The sequence below is a fragment of the Onychomys torridus genome, chromosome 7 (genome assembly GCF_903995425.1).
Source record: "Onychomys torridus chromosome 7, mOncTor1.1, whole genome shotgun sequence".
Classification (NCBI taxonomy): Eukaryota; Metazoa; Chordata; class Mammalia; order Rodentia; family Cricetidae; genus Onychomys; species Onychomys torridus.
In genome coordinates this window covers 101,138,896-101,153,535 of record NC_050449.1, presented here as the reverse complement: position 1 = coordinate 101,153,535, position 14,640 = coordinate 101,138,896, and the positions used below count along the sequence as shown (strand labels likewise).

At 53.5% G+C, this 14,640-nt stretch overlaps 2 protein-coding genes across 5 annotated transcripts in view; one reads left to right on the top strand and one right to left on the bottom strand.

The window, feature by feature from the left end:
- The window catches only part of Rnf123 (ring finger protein 123), a 28,361-nt gene that overhangs the window by 12,141 nt on the left and 1,580 nt on the right, over positions 1–14,640 (top strand). For all 4 annotated transcript variants that reach the window (XM_036192068.1, XM_036192070.1, XM_036192069.1 and 1 more), the window contains 14 exons: positions 1,101–1,207; positions 1,484–1,682; positions 2,135–2,280; positions 2,541–2,624; positions 3,288–3,395; positions 7,936–8,113; positions 8,874–8,948; positions 9,098–9,185; positions 9,273–9,360; positions 9,446–9,530; positions 10,754–10,893; positions 10,990–11,178; positions 11,267–11,342; positions 11,561–11,645. In XM_036192068.1, coding sequence (XP_036047961.1) covers positions 1,101–1,207; positions 1,484–1,682; positions 2,135–2,280; positions 2,541–2,624; positions 3,288–3,395; positions 7,936–8,113; positions 8,874–8,948; positions 9,098–9,185; positions 9,273–9,360; positions 9,446–9,530; positions 10,754–10,893; positions 10,990–11,178; positions 11,267–11,342; positions 11,561–11,645 — 1,648 coding nt within the window. The remainder of the gene's footprint in view (positions 1–1,100; positions 1,208–1,483; positions 1,683–2,134; positions 2,281–2,540; positions 2,625–3,287; positions 3,396–7,935; positions 8,114–8,873; positions 8,949–9,097; positions 9,186–9,272; positions 9,361–9,445; positions 9,531–10,753; positions 10,894–10,989; positions 11,179–11,266; positions 11,343–11,560; positions 11,646–14,640) is intronic.
- Amigo3 (adhesion molecule with Ig like domain 3) lies at positions 11,222–14,607 on the bottom strand. The gene has a single exon (XM_036192072.1). It carries the CDS (start codon positions 14,367–14,369, stop codon positions 12,831–12,833), a length of 1,539 nt encoding a protein of 512 aa, XP_036047965.1. The 5' UTR covers positions 14,370–14,607; the 3' UTR covers positions 11,222–12,830.

Sequence of the window (14,640 nt, the reverse complement as noted above, 5' to 3'; positions counted from 1 at the left end):
ACACACTTGGAGAGCTGGCTCAGCAGTTATGAGCGCTTGTTACTTTTATTGAGAGCCCGGGTGTGATTCCCAACACCTACAATGCGGCTCACTTGATCTGTAACTCTAGTCCCAGGGAATCGCCCTCTTTTGATCTCTCTGGCCACCAGGCATGCACCACTATACAAGTACAAAAATAAATCTTAAAATAAGCATCAACGCTGGGCATGGTGGTGCACACCTTTAATCCCAGTACTTGGGAGGCAGGGGCAGGCGGATCTCTGAGTTTAAGGCCAGCCTGGGCTACAAGAGCAAGAGCGAGTTCTAGGACAGCCAGGGCTGTTACACAGAGAAACTCTGTCTCAAAAACAAAGACAAAACAAAATGAAAAGCAGCAATGAAAGCCAGAAGCAGCCCAGTATGGCCTGCAGACTGCTGGGAAGTAAGCAAAGTCTGCAGCAGGCAACTGTGAGGAGTGAGGCCAGTCTGAGGCTTTTACAGGCCACACAGAAGATGCAAACCCTCCAGAGACAGCTTTGGAAGGCCTGGGTGAGGCTGGGGAGTGAAGGTAGGCAGGCCTGCATGATGAGATGCCCCCTCTGACTGCTGCAGTCCAGATGACAGAGGCTAAGGTCCTCTACTAGGGAAGTAGGCGGTTGCAGAGCAGCGGGTAACCTTGATCATGCTAGAAGCTCTGCAGCTGCGTGTCATCAGGGGAGGGCTGCGGAAGCTGGGATATCAAGTCCAGTCTTGGAGAGACCCACAGGCCCAGCGAGAGGCAAAGCCTGAGCTGGAGACGTGTTTGGGTTGTCTGTGCAAAGTGAGGTGTGCCTGTGATATGGAGTAGTCTTGTAGGAAACTGTAGATCCACAGGATGCTGGGATGAGGGGAGCCTCTGATGCTAGTTGTGGCTAGAGGAGGAGCCCCTGAGCTGTGGAGAGAAGGCCGGGTTAGAGTAGGAGGGAAGAGGAGAGGTAAGCACAGGGGGGAGCTGTACGAGCCGCCCCCTCCCCAGCCTCTCACCCCTGCACCCCTGCCAGCGCTGTCATCCTCAGAGCAGCTCCATTGATGGTCCCTCTTCTGTAGTTGGCCTAAGCCTCCTACCCTGCCGTGTCTCTCAGATGACCTGGCTTCCAAAGCTAATATCGTGATCGACCCCCTGGAGCTCCAGGCAGCTACCATGGATGACCTGGATGAGGACGAAGAGCCAGCCCCCACGGCAGCCCAGGTGTGGCAGTAAGGGCAGGCAGGCTTCATGATGGGCTTTTCCTTCATCCTGTAGGCAGGGGTATGACAGGTCCAGCTTCTCTCCATGTAGGAAAGGACCTTCTCACAGGGAAGCTCCCTGGCTGCAGGTGGAGCATGACCCCTCCTGTCCATCCATCCATACACCCCCCCACCCCTACCCCCCACCCCCATCCCTCCACCCCCGGTATCCAGAGCATCTTCATAGGCTCCAGTCCTGGAGAGCCGATTAGCTTCTGACCCCCTTTCTCCACCGCAGCGTCCCATGCAAGCCCTGGCCATGGGAGGGGCACTGCCCCTACCCCGGGCAGGCTGGCTCAGTTCTCCAACCCTGGGCCGAGCCAACCGCTTCCTCAGCACAGCAGCTGTGAGCCTCATGACCCCACGGCGGCCTCTAAGCACCATAGAGAAAGTAAAGGTCCGCTCGCTGAATGTGGAACAGAGGACCCGTGAGGACAGTAGGTGCTGGGCAGAGCTGCTGAGGGACCCCTTCCTTACCTGTGGCAAAGCCAGAGTAGTCCCCTCCTCCCCCAACTCCCTACCACCTTGGGGCCTGGCCACATCCCAAGGGCACAGGAAGCACAATCTGGAGTCATGAAATCAATATTACAAAAATAGGTGCTGTGGGGCCTTGTCCTGCACCCCACCCTCCCTTGACCCATTCTCCCTGAAGCTCCCTTCCTAGACAAGGGAGAGAGAGGGAATCCCCTCTCTTCCTGGAAGGCCCATAGAGCCTATGCATGTTTAGGAGACAATCAGAAGCTGGGGTGGTGGTAGCACCTCTAACCGCAGTCCCAGTAAGCAGAGGTGGTCAGCTCTGAGTGTAAGGATGGCCTGGACTACATAGTGAGACCCTGCCCCAAAAAACAAACGGAAAAGCATGGTTCTCATTCCGTCTTCTGCTCCCCAGTTGAGGGCAGCCCCTGGAATGAGGGCCTGCTGTTGGGGAGACCCCCTGAGGAGCCCGAGCAGCCTCTCACTGAGAACTCACTGCTGGAAGTCCTGGACGGCGCGGTCATGATGTATAACCTCAGCGTTCACCAGCAGCTGGGCAAGGTCTTGCACTGTCAATCCATGTTGGGAGGGTGTTGTGTGTGGTGGGATGCATGAGTGCCTCCACACCTGTCTGCTGTGTTGGTGCACACAAGCATATCACACACCAAGACTTGGCTGCTGCTGCCTGGCCCTGGCCTGTATTGTTTTTGTAGAAAGAGGCCAAGCTTTGGGAACTTTGCAAGCCGGGTCGAGACTGTGTTTTAGAAAGCCTGGTTAAGGTAGCTAAGGGTCACCTGGATGTGTGGTGTTCGATACTCTAGATGGTGGGTGTATCTGATGATGTCAATGAGTACGCAACGGCCCTGAGAGACACAGAGGACAAGCTCCGCCGGTGCCCCAAGAGGGTAAGGTCCGGGTGGGCAGGTGGGTATTGGGACAGTGTGCTTGGTGGTCTCTGGGTATCCCACAAAGGAAATCTTGTTCTGGGGATGCCCCGACATTTCCCCTTGTCCCTGCCTTGACCGCACCAAGTGGTGAGAGCAAGTCTAGCGGAGGGGCCTGTGTATCCTGAGCCCATCGACCAGCTGCAGCCCATGCCAAGGTTCCCCCATCCCTGCCCACTAAGTGCTGATGCATACACATCACCTTCATTAATAATGGATGGACCCTGAGTGCCTTCTCAGCTTCTCAGAGTCAGCAGGAAGCAGGCCCCAGCTCTCCCAGTCCCCTGGAGCCCCTCTGCCATGGCATGCCTCACCTGGGCTGGGCCCCGAGCAGGCCTCCTCTTCCCACTGCCACCAACACCTGGGTCTACCCAGCCACTGAAGCTGCAGTCTGGTCCTGTGACCCTGGATGCTCACTCCAGGAGCTCACAGAGAGGAGTTAACCAGGGCCCTTTTGTGGGGCTTGCTGGGTCTCCACTCATCACCACTGGCGGAAGTGAGCTTTGAAAGTGGAGCCCCACCCCTCATCTTCCCTGGGCATTAGTAGGGCCCATATCAGACTGCCTAGTGGGATGTAGGCATGAGGCCATATTCTGATCGTCTTTTTTTCTCCTTGGGGATCAGAGGAAGGACATCCTTGCAGAGTTGACCAAGAGCCAGAAAGTTTTCTCAGAAAAGCTGGACCACCTGAGCCGCCGGCTTGCCTGGGTCCATGCCACTGTCTACTCCCAGGTGAGCAGCCATGGCCCTACCCAGCGTGACCCCTTTTCAGCATCTCTGTCTGACTGTGGCCTGGGCAAGGTTGTACTAGGCCCTTAAGGACACGTCTTCCTGGGACTGTGGCACATGCTCCTTCCGTGTCCGTCAGGCTGTCATCTCCCACAGCAGACCGTTTCTCCTGTGGACTCAGCCCTTCAGCCCTGCCTCCTGCCTCCTCTCCTTACCCCTGCCCTCAGGCGTTAACCACTCCACCCCTGCCAGCGTGTCTGGGGCTTTGAGGCCCTCCCTGAACCTTGCTTTCTTGCGTCTGCTTCTGGCTGACTCACCTGCTGCCTCTTGAGTCTAGACACTTTTCTTCCCATTCTCATTCATTCATTCATTCATTCATTCATTCATTCATTCAGTAAAGGCTCCAGTGTCCAGGCACTATCCAGACATTTGTTACACACAGACAACCTGAGAGATGAGCCTCTGCCCTCCCATGCCGTTGGAGTACAGACAGGGCTGACTGCACCCTCTGAGACCGAGACCTTGGCCCCTCCCAGCTAGTCTCTTCTACCCATCCCTCCTGGCAGCTCCCTCTCAGTAGTGGTGCTATGGGGTTGTTCCTAGGTACCCTTGGAGAGAGGCCTACTCCTCCCCTGGAACTGGGGAGTCACGGCTATTGGCATCTCATCTCCACCCATTTACCTCTGCTCAGTGTGTCTCCTAATAGCCCCTACTCCATCCCTAAACCACCTCCACCTGTTGCCTATTCCTCCTGCTGCTGTCAAAACCAGCCAAAGACATTGTGTTAGAAGCTTCCTGCCACTGGGATTTCTCACTTACCCAGCTCTCTTGGCAGTCTGGCTGCTCTCTCCCACACCACCTTCCCTGGACCCTGGTTTCTACCACCTCTGCCTTTGTTGTTGACTATTTTCATTAGGAGTTGTATACTTTTGAGTCTTTATTTATTTTAAGATTTATTTATTTATTTATTATGTGTACAGTGTTGTGTGTTCTGTCTGCATGTATGCTTGCACACCAGAAGAGGGCACCAGATCTCATTACAGATGGTTGTGAGCCACCATGTGGTTGCTGGGAATTAAACTCAGGACCTCTGGAAGAGCAGCCAGTGCTCTTAACCTCTGAGCCATCTCTCCAGCCCTTTTTGTTTGTTTGTTCTGTTTTTTGTTTCTGAGACAGGGTTTCTTTGCCTTGGCTGTCCTGGAACTTGCTCTGTAGACCAGGCTGGCCTTGAATTCACAGAGATCGCCTGTCTCTGCCTCCCGGGATTAAAGGTGTATGCCACCACATCTAGGCTTACTTTGAGTCTTAAGTTTATGGTTCTAATCCACTTTGAGTTAATTTTTGTAGATGGCATAAAGCAAGGTCTGGTTTCATTCTTCTGAGGCTGCAGCATCCTAAAGCCATTGTTGGCAAGGATCAGTCTTTCCCTGCTGATTGACCCTGAATCCCTCACTCTGTCTCATTGGTCTTGTACATGTACCACACTTTTTTGATTTTATTTTAGTTGTTTTTAACAATAAGTTTTGAAATCAGTAGGTTGGAAGGTGGCTCAGTGGTAAGGGCACTTGCCACTACATTATTTTCTTTGCTGTGAAGAGACACCATGACCAAGGCAACTTTATAAAAGAAAGTATTTAACTGGGGGCTTGCATACAGTTTTAGAGGGTTAGTCCATGGTCATCATGGCAGGGAGCATGGTGGCACACAGGCAAACGTGGTGCTGGAGAAGGAGCTGAGCGCTTTACATTCACTGGCAGCCAGGCAGGCAGAGAAACATCAAAACCCATTCCCATTACACACCTCCAAGGCCACACCTATTCCCTCCCAGTCTACCAACTGCCGACTAAGCATTTAAATCCATGAGCCTATGGGGGCCATCCTCATTTAAACCCTCCCAGCCACCAAGGCGAGAACTAACTCCTGCAATGTCCTCTGACATCTCCTTGTTCGCAGTGGCATGCATGCATGTGTGTGCACAAATAAATAAGTGTAAAAAGGAAGAAGGAACTGCAGAGATGGAGCAGTGGTTAAGAATGGGTATTGCTCTTACAGAAGACTGGCGTTTGATCCCCAGCACCCACCAGGAGGTGCTGCATATAACTCCAACTCTAGGGGATCCAGTGTTTATTAAGTCTTTAAAAAAAGAAGGAAAGAAATAGGGAGGTCTGAGCAACTGTGTTTCCTGCTAGAGTATTTTGGTTACTTCAGGGCGTTTGAAGATTCATAGGAATGTTTAAATGAATTTCTCCTTTCTTAAAAAGATTATGTATGTTTGTGTGTATGTGTGCGTGTATGCGAGTGCGCACACCTTTGCCTTCTTGTATGTATTTGAACCACGTGCATGCCTGGTGCCTGCAGAGGTCAGAAGAGGGTATGAAATACTCTGGGGCTAGAGTTACAGTTAGCTGTGAGTCTTTATGTGGATGCTGGGAATCAAACCTGGGTCTCCTGAAAGAGCAGCAAGTACTCTATTAACTACTGAGCCATCTCTCTGGCCCAAGTTTTCTGTTTTGCCAACCACATTGTTGGAAGCGGTAGACTCCTTTGGACAGTGCCAATATTGTAGCAATATTGTCTGGATAGAGATGTCTCTGATTACAGCAATATCTACTAGTTTTCATTTTGTATTCTTCAACTTTGTTTCTTCCTTTTTTTTTTTTTATACAATTGTGGGGTTTTTTTGAAGATTTATTTATTTTGTGTGCATTGGTGGTTTGCCTGAGTGACTATGTGAGGGTGCTGGATCCTCTGGAACTGGAATTCCAGACAGTTGTGAACTGTATTATGGTTGCTGGGAATTGAACCCAGGTCCTCAAGAAGAGCAGCCATTGCTCTTAACCACTGAGCCATTTTCCAACTCTATAGTTGTATTTTTTAAAATAACTTATTTATTTGTATTTTATGTACATTGGTGTTTTGCTTGCATGTATGTTTATGTGATGGGGTCAGGTCCCCTGGAACTGGAGTTACAGACAGTTGTGAGCTGCCATGTGGTTGCTGGGAATTGAACCTGAGTCCTCTGGAAGAGTAGCCAGTGCTCTTAACTGCTGAGCCATCTCTCCAACACCCTCAGAATTTGTTACTAATTCTCTCTCCCTCTGTGTGTGTGTGTGTGTGTGTGTGTGTGTGTGTGTGTGTGTGTGTGTGTGACCGTTAGGATTTCTAAACATAAGATAGTGTTTGTGAACAGAGGTGACTTTACTGCTCCCATCCCAGTTGGGATGCCTTTTGTTTTTCTTACTTGATTTCCCTGGCTCCGATCCCCAACACTGTGTTGAATAGAAGTGATAAAAATGGACATCTTTGTCTTGCTCTGACTCTGAAACAGAGAATGACTCCAAACAGGGCCCCTGAGCATGTTAGATGCAGGCTTTTCTTAACTGGCCTCACACTGTTGAGGAACCTCCTTTCCTGCGTCCTCAGCACTCACTCCTGTCTGCTCTGAGAAGTGTCTCCTGTTATTAAAGGGCGAGTGTGGGTGCTTCCTGGACCGCACCTGCTCACAGCACCCCATCCTCTCTGCTGTCTTAGCTACCTCCTCTCCCCAGTGCTTGGTCCAGCACAGGCCGCTCTTCCTCTCTGAGATCGTGCTCACAGAGTGTCCTCAGGCTCATCTTCCGTGTCTTCTGTGATGACAGCGTACCCACTGCCCATATGTGGGCTCAGGCCCCCTCCTCACCCCTCTGTGTATTTTCTCTGGTTCTGGGATTTGGGAACACCTCAGAGAGCTAGTGTTGAGTGCGGATTCTGTCAGTCTGAACGGGCACCTTCTTAGGTCTTGTGTCCTTTCACGGAGTCCTGAGGGAGACTCTACGAGCCACACTGTGGGAATAAGGCCTTTTTCATGGCTTCTCTTCCTACAGAACTCATACGTCTTCCCTTCCCACCAGCTTCCCTGAGCTCCAGCCCGGAAGTGCCTGCTTCCTCCACACGCATTCTTTGCGAGCATGCACAGGTGCCCCACGCTCTTCCTGCTGAGCTACACTTCCTCTTCCGGTTTCTCCGTTTCGTCACCTCCAGAAATGGGAACATCATTCTCTTTTCTTTTTCAGTAACAGCTTTTATCTTTATTATTTTATTTTATGTTTTATTTATTCTTTTTCCATCCATTACATCTCAACCACAGTTTCCCCTCCCTCTACTCCTCCCAGCCCCCTCCACCTCCCCTCTCCCCAAATCCACTCCCTCTCCATTGGGGACACCGTCCTGGGTGTGTGGGCCACACAGCCTGTCTTGTCTTCCCAGTCCTGGCTCTGTAGTTTGGCTGGCCACTGCTGTGGCTCCATTACAGTCCTGTCCCCACAGCCTCTCTCTGGAGCGCTCTCTACCCTTTGCTTACTGGTTCTCATTTGGGTCATAGAACTGCCCTGGTCTTGCTGGACTCCTGCCTACTGAGGACTTCATTCTTTCAGCTTAGGCCACTGCTCACACTTCTGTAGCCCAGGTCCCAGCTCTGATGTCATTGTCATGGGGAGGCTTTCCAGATCCCTAGACCAGACCCTCACAATAAATGGCCCAGCAGCATTCTGTGTGCCTCCTGCAGGAGAAAATGCTGGATATCTACTGGCTGTTGCGTGTCTGCCTACGGACCATCGAGCATGGGGATCGCACAGGATCTCTTTTTGCCTTCATGCCTGAGTTCTATCTAAGCGTGGCCATCAACAGCTACAGTGCTCTCAAGAATTATTTTGGCCCTGTGCACAGCATGGAAGAGCTCCCAGGTGACGGGACTACTACAGTTTAGGGAGGGGAATGCAGAAAAGAGACCTTTAGAATGAACTTGGCAAGCCCCAAGTTCATTGTCACGAACCAACCGCACACATCAAGCTTTTGTACTGAACTTGTGCCTGCAGGCTCAGAAGTAGCAACGGAGAGGTACACCAGGGACAGCAGATGGGTGGGGACCCCTGGCCTGCTCTCTTTTGTGGATAGCTGCTGTGGCTCCTCACCCTGCCACCTGGTTATTGGTCTCACAGTGGCAGTGGGACAGGCAGAGTAGCATGTTTTGTAAAACATAAGAAAAGGTGAGCCCTGCTGGGGCTCAGCATGAACCTTGGTTTCATCCAGACCACTGATCCAAGCTGGCCCTGCAGTGGGTACCCAGAGTAGGCTGTAAACTGGCAGCCCCTCACTTACCTTGTGCCTACCCAGTCTTTGGTGATGCTCTGTCTTCAGAGATCTGGGGACCAAGCAGCTTTGACTGCCAAGCCATCAGGCATATTCCAGAATGAGCTGGAGCCTGGGTCGGGGCTCCTGTCTGAATCTGTCCACTCCCCACCGTGGATCTATGCCTTAATCCTCTCCCCAATTGCCAGTGGATTGTGTTGCCTTGCCCAGTGTCTGTAGATGCTAGCGTGGGTCCAGACTGGCCCACAGCCAGCTCTAGGCGCTGCTACACAAAATCTGCCCACCCTGACCAAGGACATGCCTTCTCTGGAACCCTTACTCCTGGCCAGCAGACCTCACTGCCCTCCTTTGCAGGCTATGAAGAGACCCTGACCCGCTTGGCTGCCACCCTTGCCAAACACTTTGCTGACCCACGAATTGTAGGCACTGGTAAGGGGTCTTCCAGAGGGCCATGGGTATGGGGGTGGGATGCCATGTCTGGCAAACTGTTTTCTACCTAAACTGTGGTCATGTGGGCATTAGGCTTGGGGGCCCCGGTGCATGTCAGAGACTTGCTGAGGCCTAGCATATCCTGACAGACATTCGAGATTCACTGATGCAGGCCCTGGCCAGCTACGTGTGCTACCCACACTCCCTGCGGGCTGTGGAACGGATCCCTGAGGAGCAGTAAGTAGGAGCCTGGGGGTACACATCCCACTCTGTACAGCATCACGCCCAGCCTCACCCTGTACCTGCTATCCCTCACCTTCACAGGCGTATTGCCATGGTAAGGAACCTTTTGGCACCCTATGAGCAACGGCCCTGGGCCCAGACCAACTGGATCCTGGTGCGGCTTTGGAGGGTAAGCCTGACCTGTGGGGAATGGCTAAGGCTAGCTGGAAGGAAGTGTCACCCTGTCCTTCTGATTCCTGCTGTTTCAACCCCAGGGCTGTGGGTTTGGGTACCGCTATACACGGCTGCCACATCTGCTGAAAACCAAACCAGAGGATGCCAATTTGCCCAGCCTCCAAAGTGAGTATCATCCAGGTTAGACAGGTCCTAGTGGCAGCCCTAGACAAGCTGGTAGCCCTTTCCTGCTCCTCAGAGTCTCTTTGAGATACCTGTTCCTCCAAGCCTATCTCCTGCGCTTCCTTCAGGCTCCTAACCTTTTCCCTGGGTCCCATTTTTCTTACTCCCTCCTAGCCCAGGAATGCTCTGGGACAAGCCCTTTTGTTCCCTTGGGCTTGTAGTGAAGGGCTCACAGTGAAGGGAGCACCACGCCTCTCCAGCTCGCTGCAGCTTCTGTAGGGTACACACTCGATTCCTTCCTTGTACCAGCTGCCATATCCCCGGATGGTAGCTGCCTTTGTTGTTATCTTCTGGACCCTTGACTCGAGGGACACAAGCTAGAAACTGATCAGGACCCAAATGGGCTTCAGATGTGGCTGGGAACAGAAGCTGTCTCCTGTGCCTATCAAAGTCTTTGCCTGGGCCTGGCCAAGACCTTGAGCTGTGCAGCTTGCTGAGGGCTTGCCACATTCCTCACCTCATTCCTCACCTTGCTCACCAGTGTTTCTGCCCTTGCAGCCAGTGTCGCTTGGTCTCTGGGTGTTCCCAGAGAGGCCAAAAGTCTTGTGCAGACGCACACAGCAAGTCCTTGCTAAATGCCTTTGTCTAGACTCTAGGACGGAACTGAACTGTGAGTGGGGAGGGGCAGTGGGGCAGACACTCTCCCTATGGCAGGAACTATTGATTTGCATCAGAGGGTTGGAGAGGTATGTTGGACCAGCTACAGCTGAGAGCTCTGGTTACTGCTGCCCTTCCAGCCCAGACTTGGCACCCACCATCTAAACCATATGCCAAGGCCAGGCCAAGGGCAGCAGAGGACAGCAGGCCCCAGTCTGGGCTCTTGCAGAAGCTGGCCTTGATACTAGTGGGAACGGTCTAAGTTGTCTTGTCTATATCTGACACTTTCTGGCACACGTGATTCAGAATTTGCTTCAGGTCAGGCCCACAGCTGTCTGGCAGCTTCGGCCTCTGGGTATGGCGGTGCTGGAAACACCTGTAGCCTGTGGCTTGCTCGGCGGCAGGGAGACACACTTGTTCCTACCTCCCGAGCAGTTCCATGCCGTTCTTTCATGATCTGAGTATTCTTAGAGGGCCATCTTTTTGTTCTTACGTCAGTGTTCCGGTATGTGACAGATGGGGTTCCTGCCTGGGAGTCCCTGGTAATGTTGCTTCCATCTGCTCCCCAGAACCCTGCCCTTCCACCCTGCTGCAGCAGCACATGGCAGACCTACTTCGACAGGGTCCTGATGTGGCACCTAGCTTCCTCAACAGTGTCCTTAACCAGCTCAACTGGGCCTTCTCTGAATTCATCGGCATGATCCAGGAGGTGGGCTGTGGTGTGTTGGGGTGGGCTGGGCAGAGGCCAAGGCTCAGCAGTGTTGCAGGCTTCTGACTGCTACCTGCCTTCCTGCTGGTGACTTAGATTCAACAGGCTGCTGAACGCCTGGAGCGAAGCTTCGTGGACAGTCGGCAACTCAAGGTCTGTGCCACCTGCTTTGACCTTTCGGTCAGCCTGCTGCGCGTCCTGGAGATGACCATCACACTGGTGCCTGAAATATTCCTGGATTGCTCCCGCCCTACCTCTGAGATGCTGCTGCGGCGGCTTGCACAGGTGTGTCCATCTGGGCAAGGAGGGTAGGACCCTGGGGTAACCCAGGTGGTGCGCTTGCCCATCCACCAATAGGCTCCTGCCCTCACAGCTGCTGAACCAGGTGCTGAACCGGGTGACAGCTGAGAGAAACCTGTTTGACCGCGTCGTCACCCTGCGGCTTCCTGGTAAGGATCCAGATGCCCTGCATCTCAGCACACCAAGGCCTTGGCTTCTGGGCCAGGAGCAGTGGTGCCTGCTCTTCTCCATTCAGTACTGGACAGCTGTGCTGTGCAATCCCAGCCTCAGCTTGCCTTTATGTAGGAAGAGGTCGGTGGCATCAGCCAGGCCCGGAGCTCCTGCCACAAAACTGTATGAACGCTTCATCTTCCTTCCCTCCCCTTAGGCCTGGAGAGTGTGGACCACTACCCTATCCTGGTGGCAGTGACCGGCATCCTGGTACGCCTCCTGGTGCATGGTCCAGCCTCAGAGTGAGTGTCGGGGACTGTTGGCTCCCATGGGAACTGGGCGTGCCCTTTGAGGAAGGGCTGATAGGGAAGGGCCTTGTTGTGTTTCTTTGTCTCAAAATGAACCGCAGACTCTAGTTTGGGACACTGAGGCAAAGGGTAGGTGGTGAGGTGTAAACTCTGGCTCGGTAGGAGGTCTTAGCTAGCAGCCATGCCTCTTGCAGGGGCATACATGCCAAAACTTGGAAGATGTGCCATCCTCTGATGGTCAGGGCCACCCTGCTGGATCAAGAGCTGAGCACACAAAGCTACCCATCTGGGAAGGCCCAGCAACGAACATGTACTGCCTTTATTACAAAATGCCTTCATAGTCATCTAGGACAGACTGAGCTGCCAGCTCATCCTGGGAAGGGCTCCGACCCTTTCCCTACCCGCCTGTAGGGTGGTAGAGGCATATGGACTCAGGATAGTGCTTCAGCCATTAGGCTGAGATGAGTGCCAGTCCTTAAGAGGTCTCCTGCCCTCCAGGGACATGAATCCCAGATTAGTCATATTCACCGGGCTTTTTCCTGCTGGGTTATGAGCCCATGGAATTGGCTCCCCCTTTAGCTGAAGACAGCAGGGCTACTCTTGCAGGAGTGTCCTGAAGGAGGAACGCATGCCCACCAGACTCCACAGGAGTTGTATAGCTTTCCAGAGGCTGGGTGGTGGTGGTAGACTGGGTCTTCTTTCAGCAGAGGAAGGGCTTATTTATTCCTTCCACCTAAGAGTGGGGGCTGGATCTTCTGAGCTGCCTTTTCCCTCCTTGGCAAGCTCCCTGGTGGGGAAGGGAAGATGGTGTGCTTGACTTCTATGCTGCACCTAACATCTGCATTAATTCCTGAAGTGGTCCCAGAGCTCTAATGCAAGGGCTCTTACCAGATGGTGGTCTTGGTCCCTGATCTTCATGGGACATTTGGTCACTCAGAGGTCCTAGGGAAGCAGGATCTAGTAGTCTGAGGCCTTAGCCTGAGCTAGGCAGAGCAAGAGGCAAGCCGGGGAGCCTCACCCCCTTACCAGTGGGTAGAGCTATTACAGTGCAGGTCGAGGCTCACATGCAGTTGTAGGACCAGGCACAGTGTATCCCACCAGCACCTGTCAGTTCTCTAGACTGCAGCAGCAAACAGGGCAAGCAGCAGTTCTATAGCCTGTGGGGGGCACCCAGGCAGTCTAGGTCATCACGAGACCCTCTGAGCCTGTGGAACTGGCTGACTCAGAGCCAGCCTTGACTTGCAACTCCACGGGGTTGTACAGGTCGAAGTCTTCAGCTACTGCTAGCTGCACACGGCCATTGAGACCTTTCTTGCCCGGCTCCAGGAAGACCACATGCTTGTGGACACTGGCCTTGCGGCTAGGTGCATCCGGTGGTGTAGTGCTGAGGACTGAGGACTGTGCACTCAATTCCTGGAGTGGACTGGGTGCTCGGGGCCAGCAGCGGTTACGGCAGGCTCTCCGGCAACAGTGACAGCAGCCACGACAGGGTGGTGCAAACAAGTAGACCAGCACCAGCACCAGGCCCACGATACAGCCCAGCAACGTGGTGAAGCCTGTGTTGAAAGCCTCTGGCTCGGGGCGAGGTTTATGCACGCTCACATTGAACTCAAGTGTCTGGTTGTGGTGCAGGCGGGGCCCAGTTGCCAGGCACACAAAGATGCCTGCATGTTGCTCTTGCACCCTGCGTATTGCTAAGCTGCCATCAGCCAACACAGCAATGCTGCCATCCTGAGATCCTGGTGGGACAAGCAGCTCATTTTTCGGTGAAACCCAGGCCACTCGTGCAGCGGGCACGCTGGTGTTGCAGTAGAGCCTCAGGGACTGTCCCACCTGTGTGTCCAGCTGCTGTTCAGGCAGTTCTAAGCCGAGAGCTGCAGCAGCTGAACAGTTCTCAAATACCCGGCTGTGCTCAAAGAAGCGTACTCTGGATTCGGAAACCTTAAAGGCCAAGCACGTGTATTCACGTGCAAAATCCCGCAGGGCACTGAGACCCCGCTGGTGCCAGCGCTGGAGCAGGTGGTAGAGGCGGCAGTCACAGGGCAGTGGGTTGTTGTGCAGGTAGAGGCCATTCTTGAGGAAGGCTGGCAGTGCAGCCAACCCAGAGATGGAGACGTGTCCCAGCCAGTTGGAGGACAGGTCTAGAGTGCGCAGGTGGGTTGTCCCCAGACCATGTAGGTGGTTGAAAGAAAAAGAGGCGAGTTCATTGTAGCCAAGATAAAGGTGGCTGAGTGTGCTCAGGCCCTGGAAGGCGTCCAGGTCTAAGTGCACCAGGCGGTTATTGAACAGAAGCAATCTCTCCAGCCCCCATAGTCCATCCAGGTCATGGGTATGGAGTATCCTCAACATATTAGATGATAGATCAAGTGTCCTCAGGCCACTGGCATTGGTGAAGACACCATGGCCCAGCACATACAATTTATTGTAGCCTAGGCGCAGGGCATGCAGCCGGGAGAAGGGTGCTAACCAGCCAGGGTGCAGGCGTTGGAGTGCATTGTGGCTCAAGTCGAGTTCTGCAGCAGTTGCAGGTAATGCCGGCACATCCTCTAATCCATGGCCCGCGCAGCTCAACACATCGGCAGCACAGATGCATTTATTGGGGCAGTTGTGGGGAGCAGGAGGCAGAACGTCCTCCAAATCTGAGGCGCCTAATCCAGCGCCCAACATGCACAGTACTATGCCTGGCACCAGCAGCCAGGCCATGGCAGTGACCACCATGCTAGAGGTGGAGGCAGCTTAGTGCTAGTCAACAGCCCCAGGACTCACCTGCTTCTGTAAGGCTTGTCGATTGTGGTTCCCTACAGCCCAGGGCTTGAGAGGCACAATGCCGGCTCCAGCCGCCCAGCCAGCTTCTCCTGCTCGTCTGGTCTGGGATTATGAGGTGGGGCCCCAGCCCTTGGTTCAGTTCCGATACCTTCTTCAAGCGCTGCTCTGACTGGATTCTAAGTACTCTAGGAAGTGACTGCTCAGGGGTGGGAACCCAAGCTCC

What these genes read in the sequence shown, in the direction of transcription:
- Amigo3 (XM_036192072.1), bottom strand. Translation starts at nt 14,369, where the DNA reads ATGGTGGTCACTGCCATGGCCTGGCTGCTGGTGCCAGGCATAGTACTG.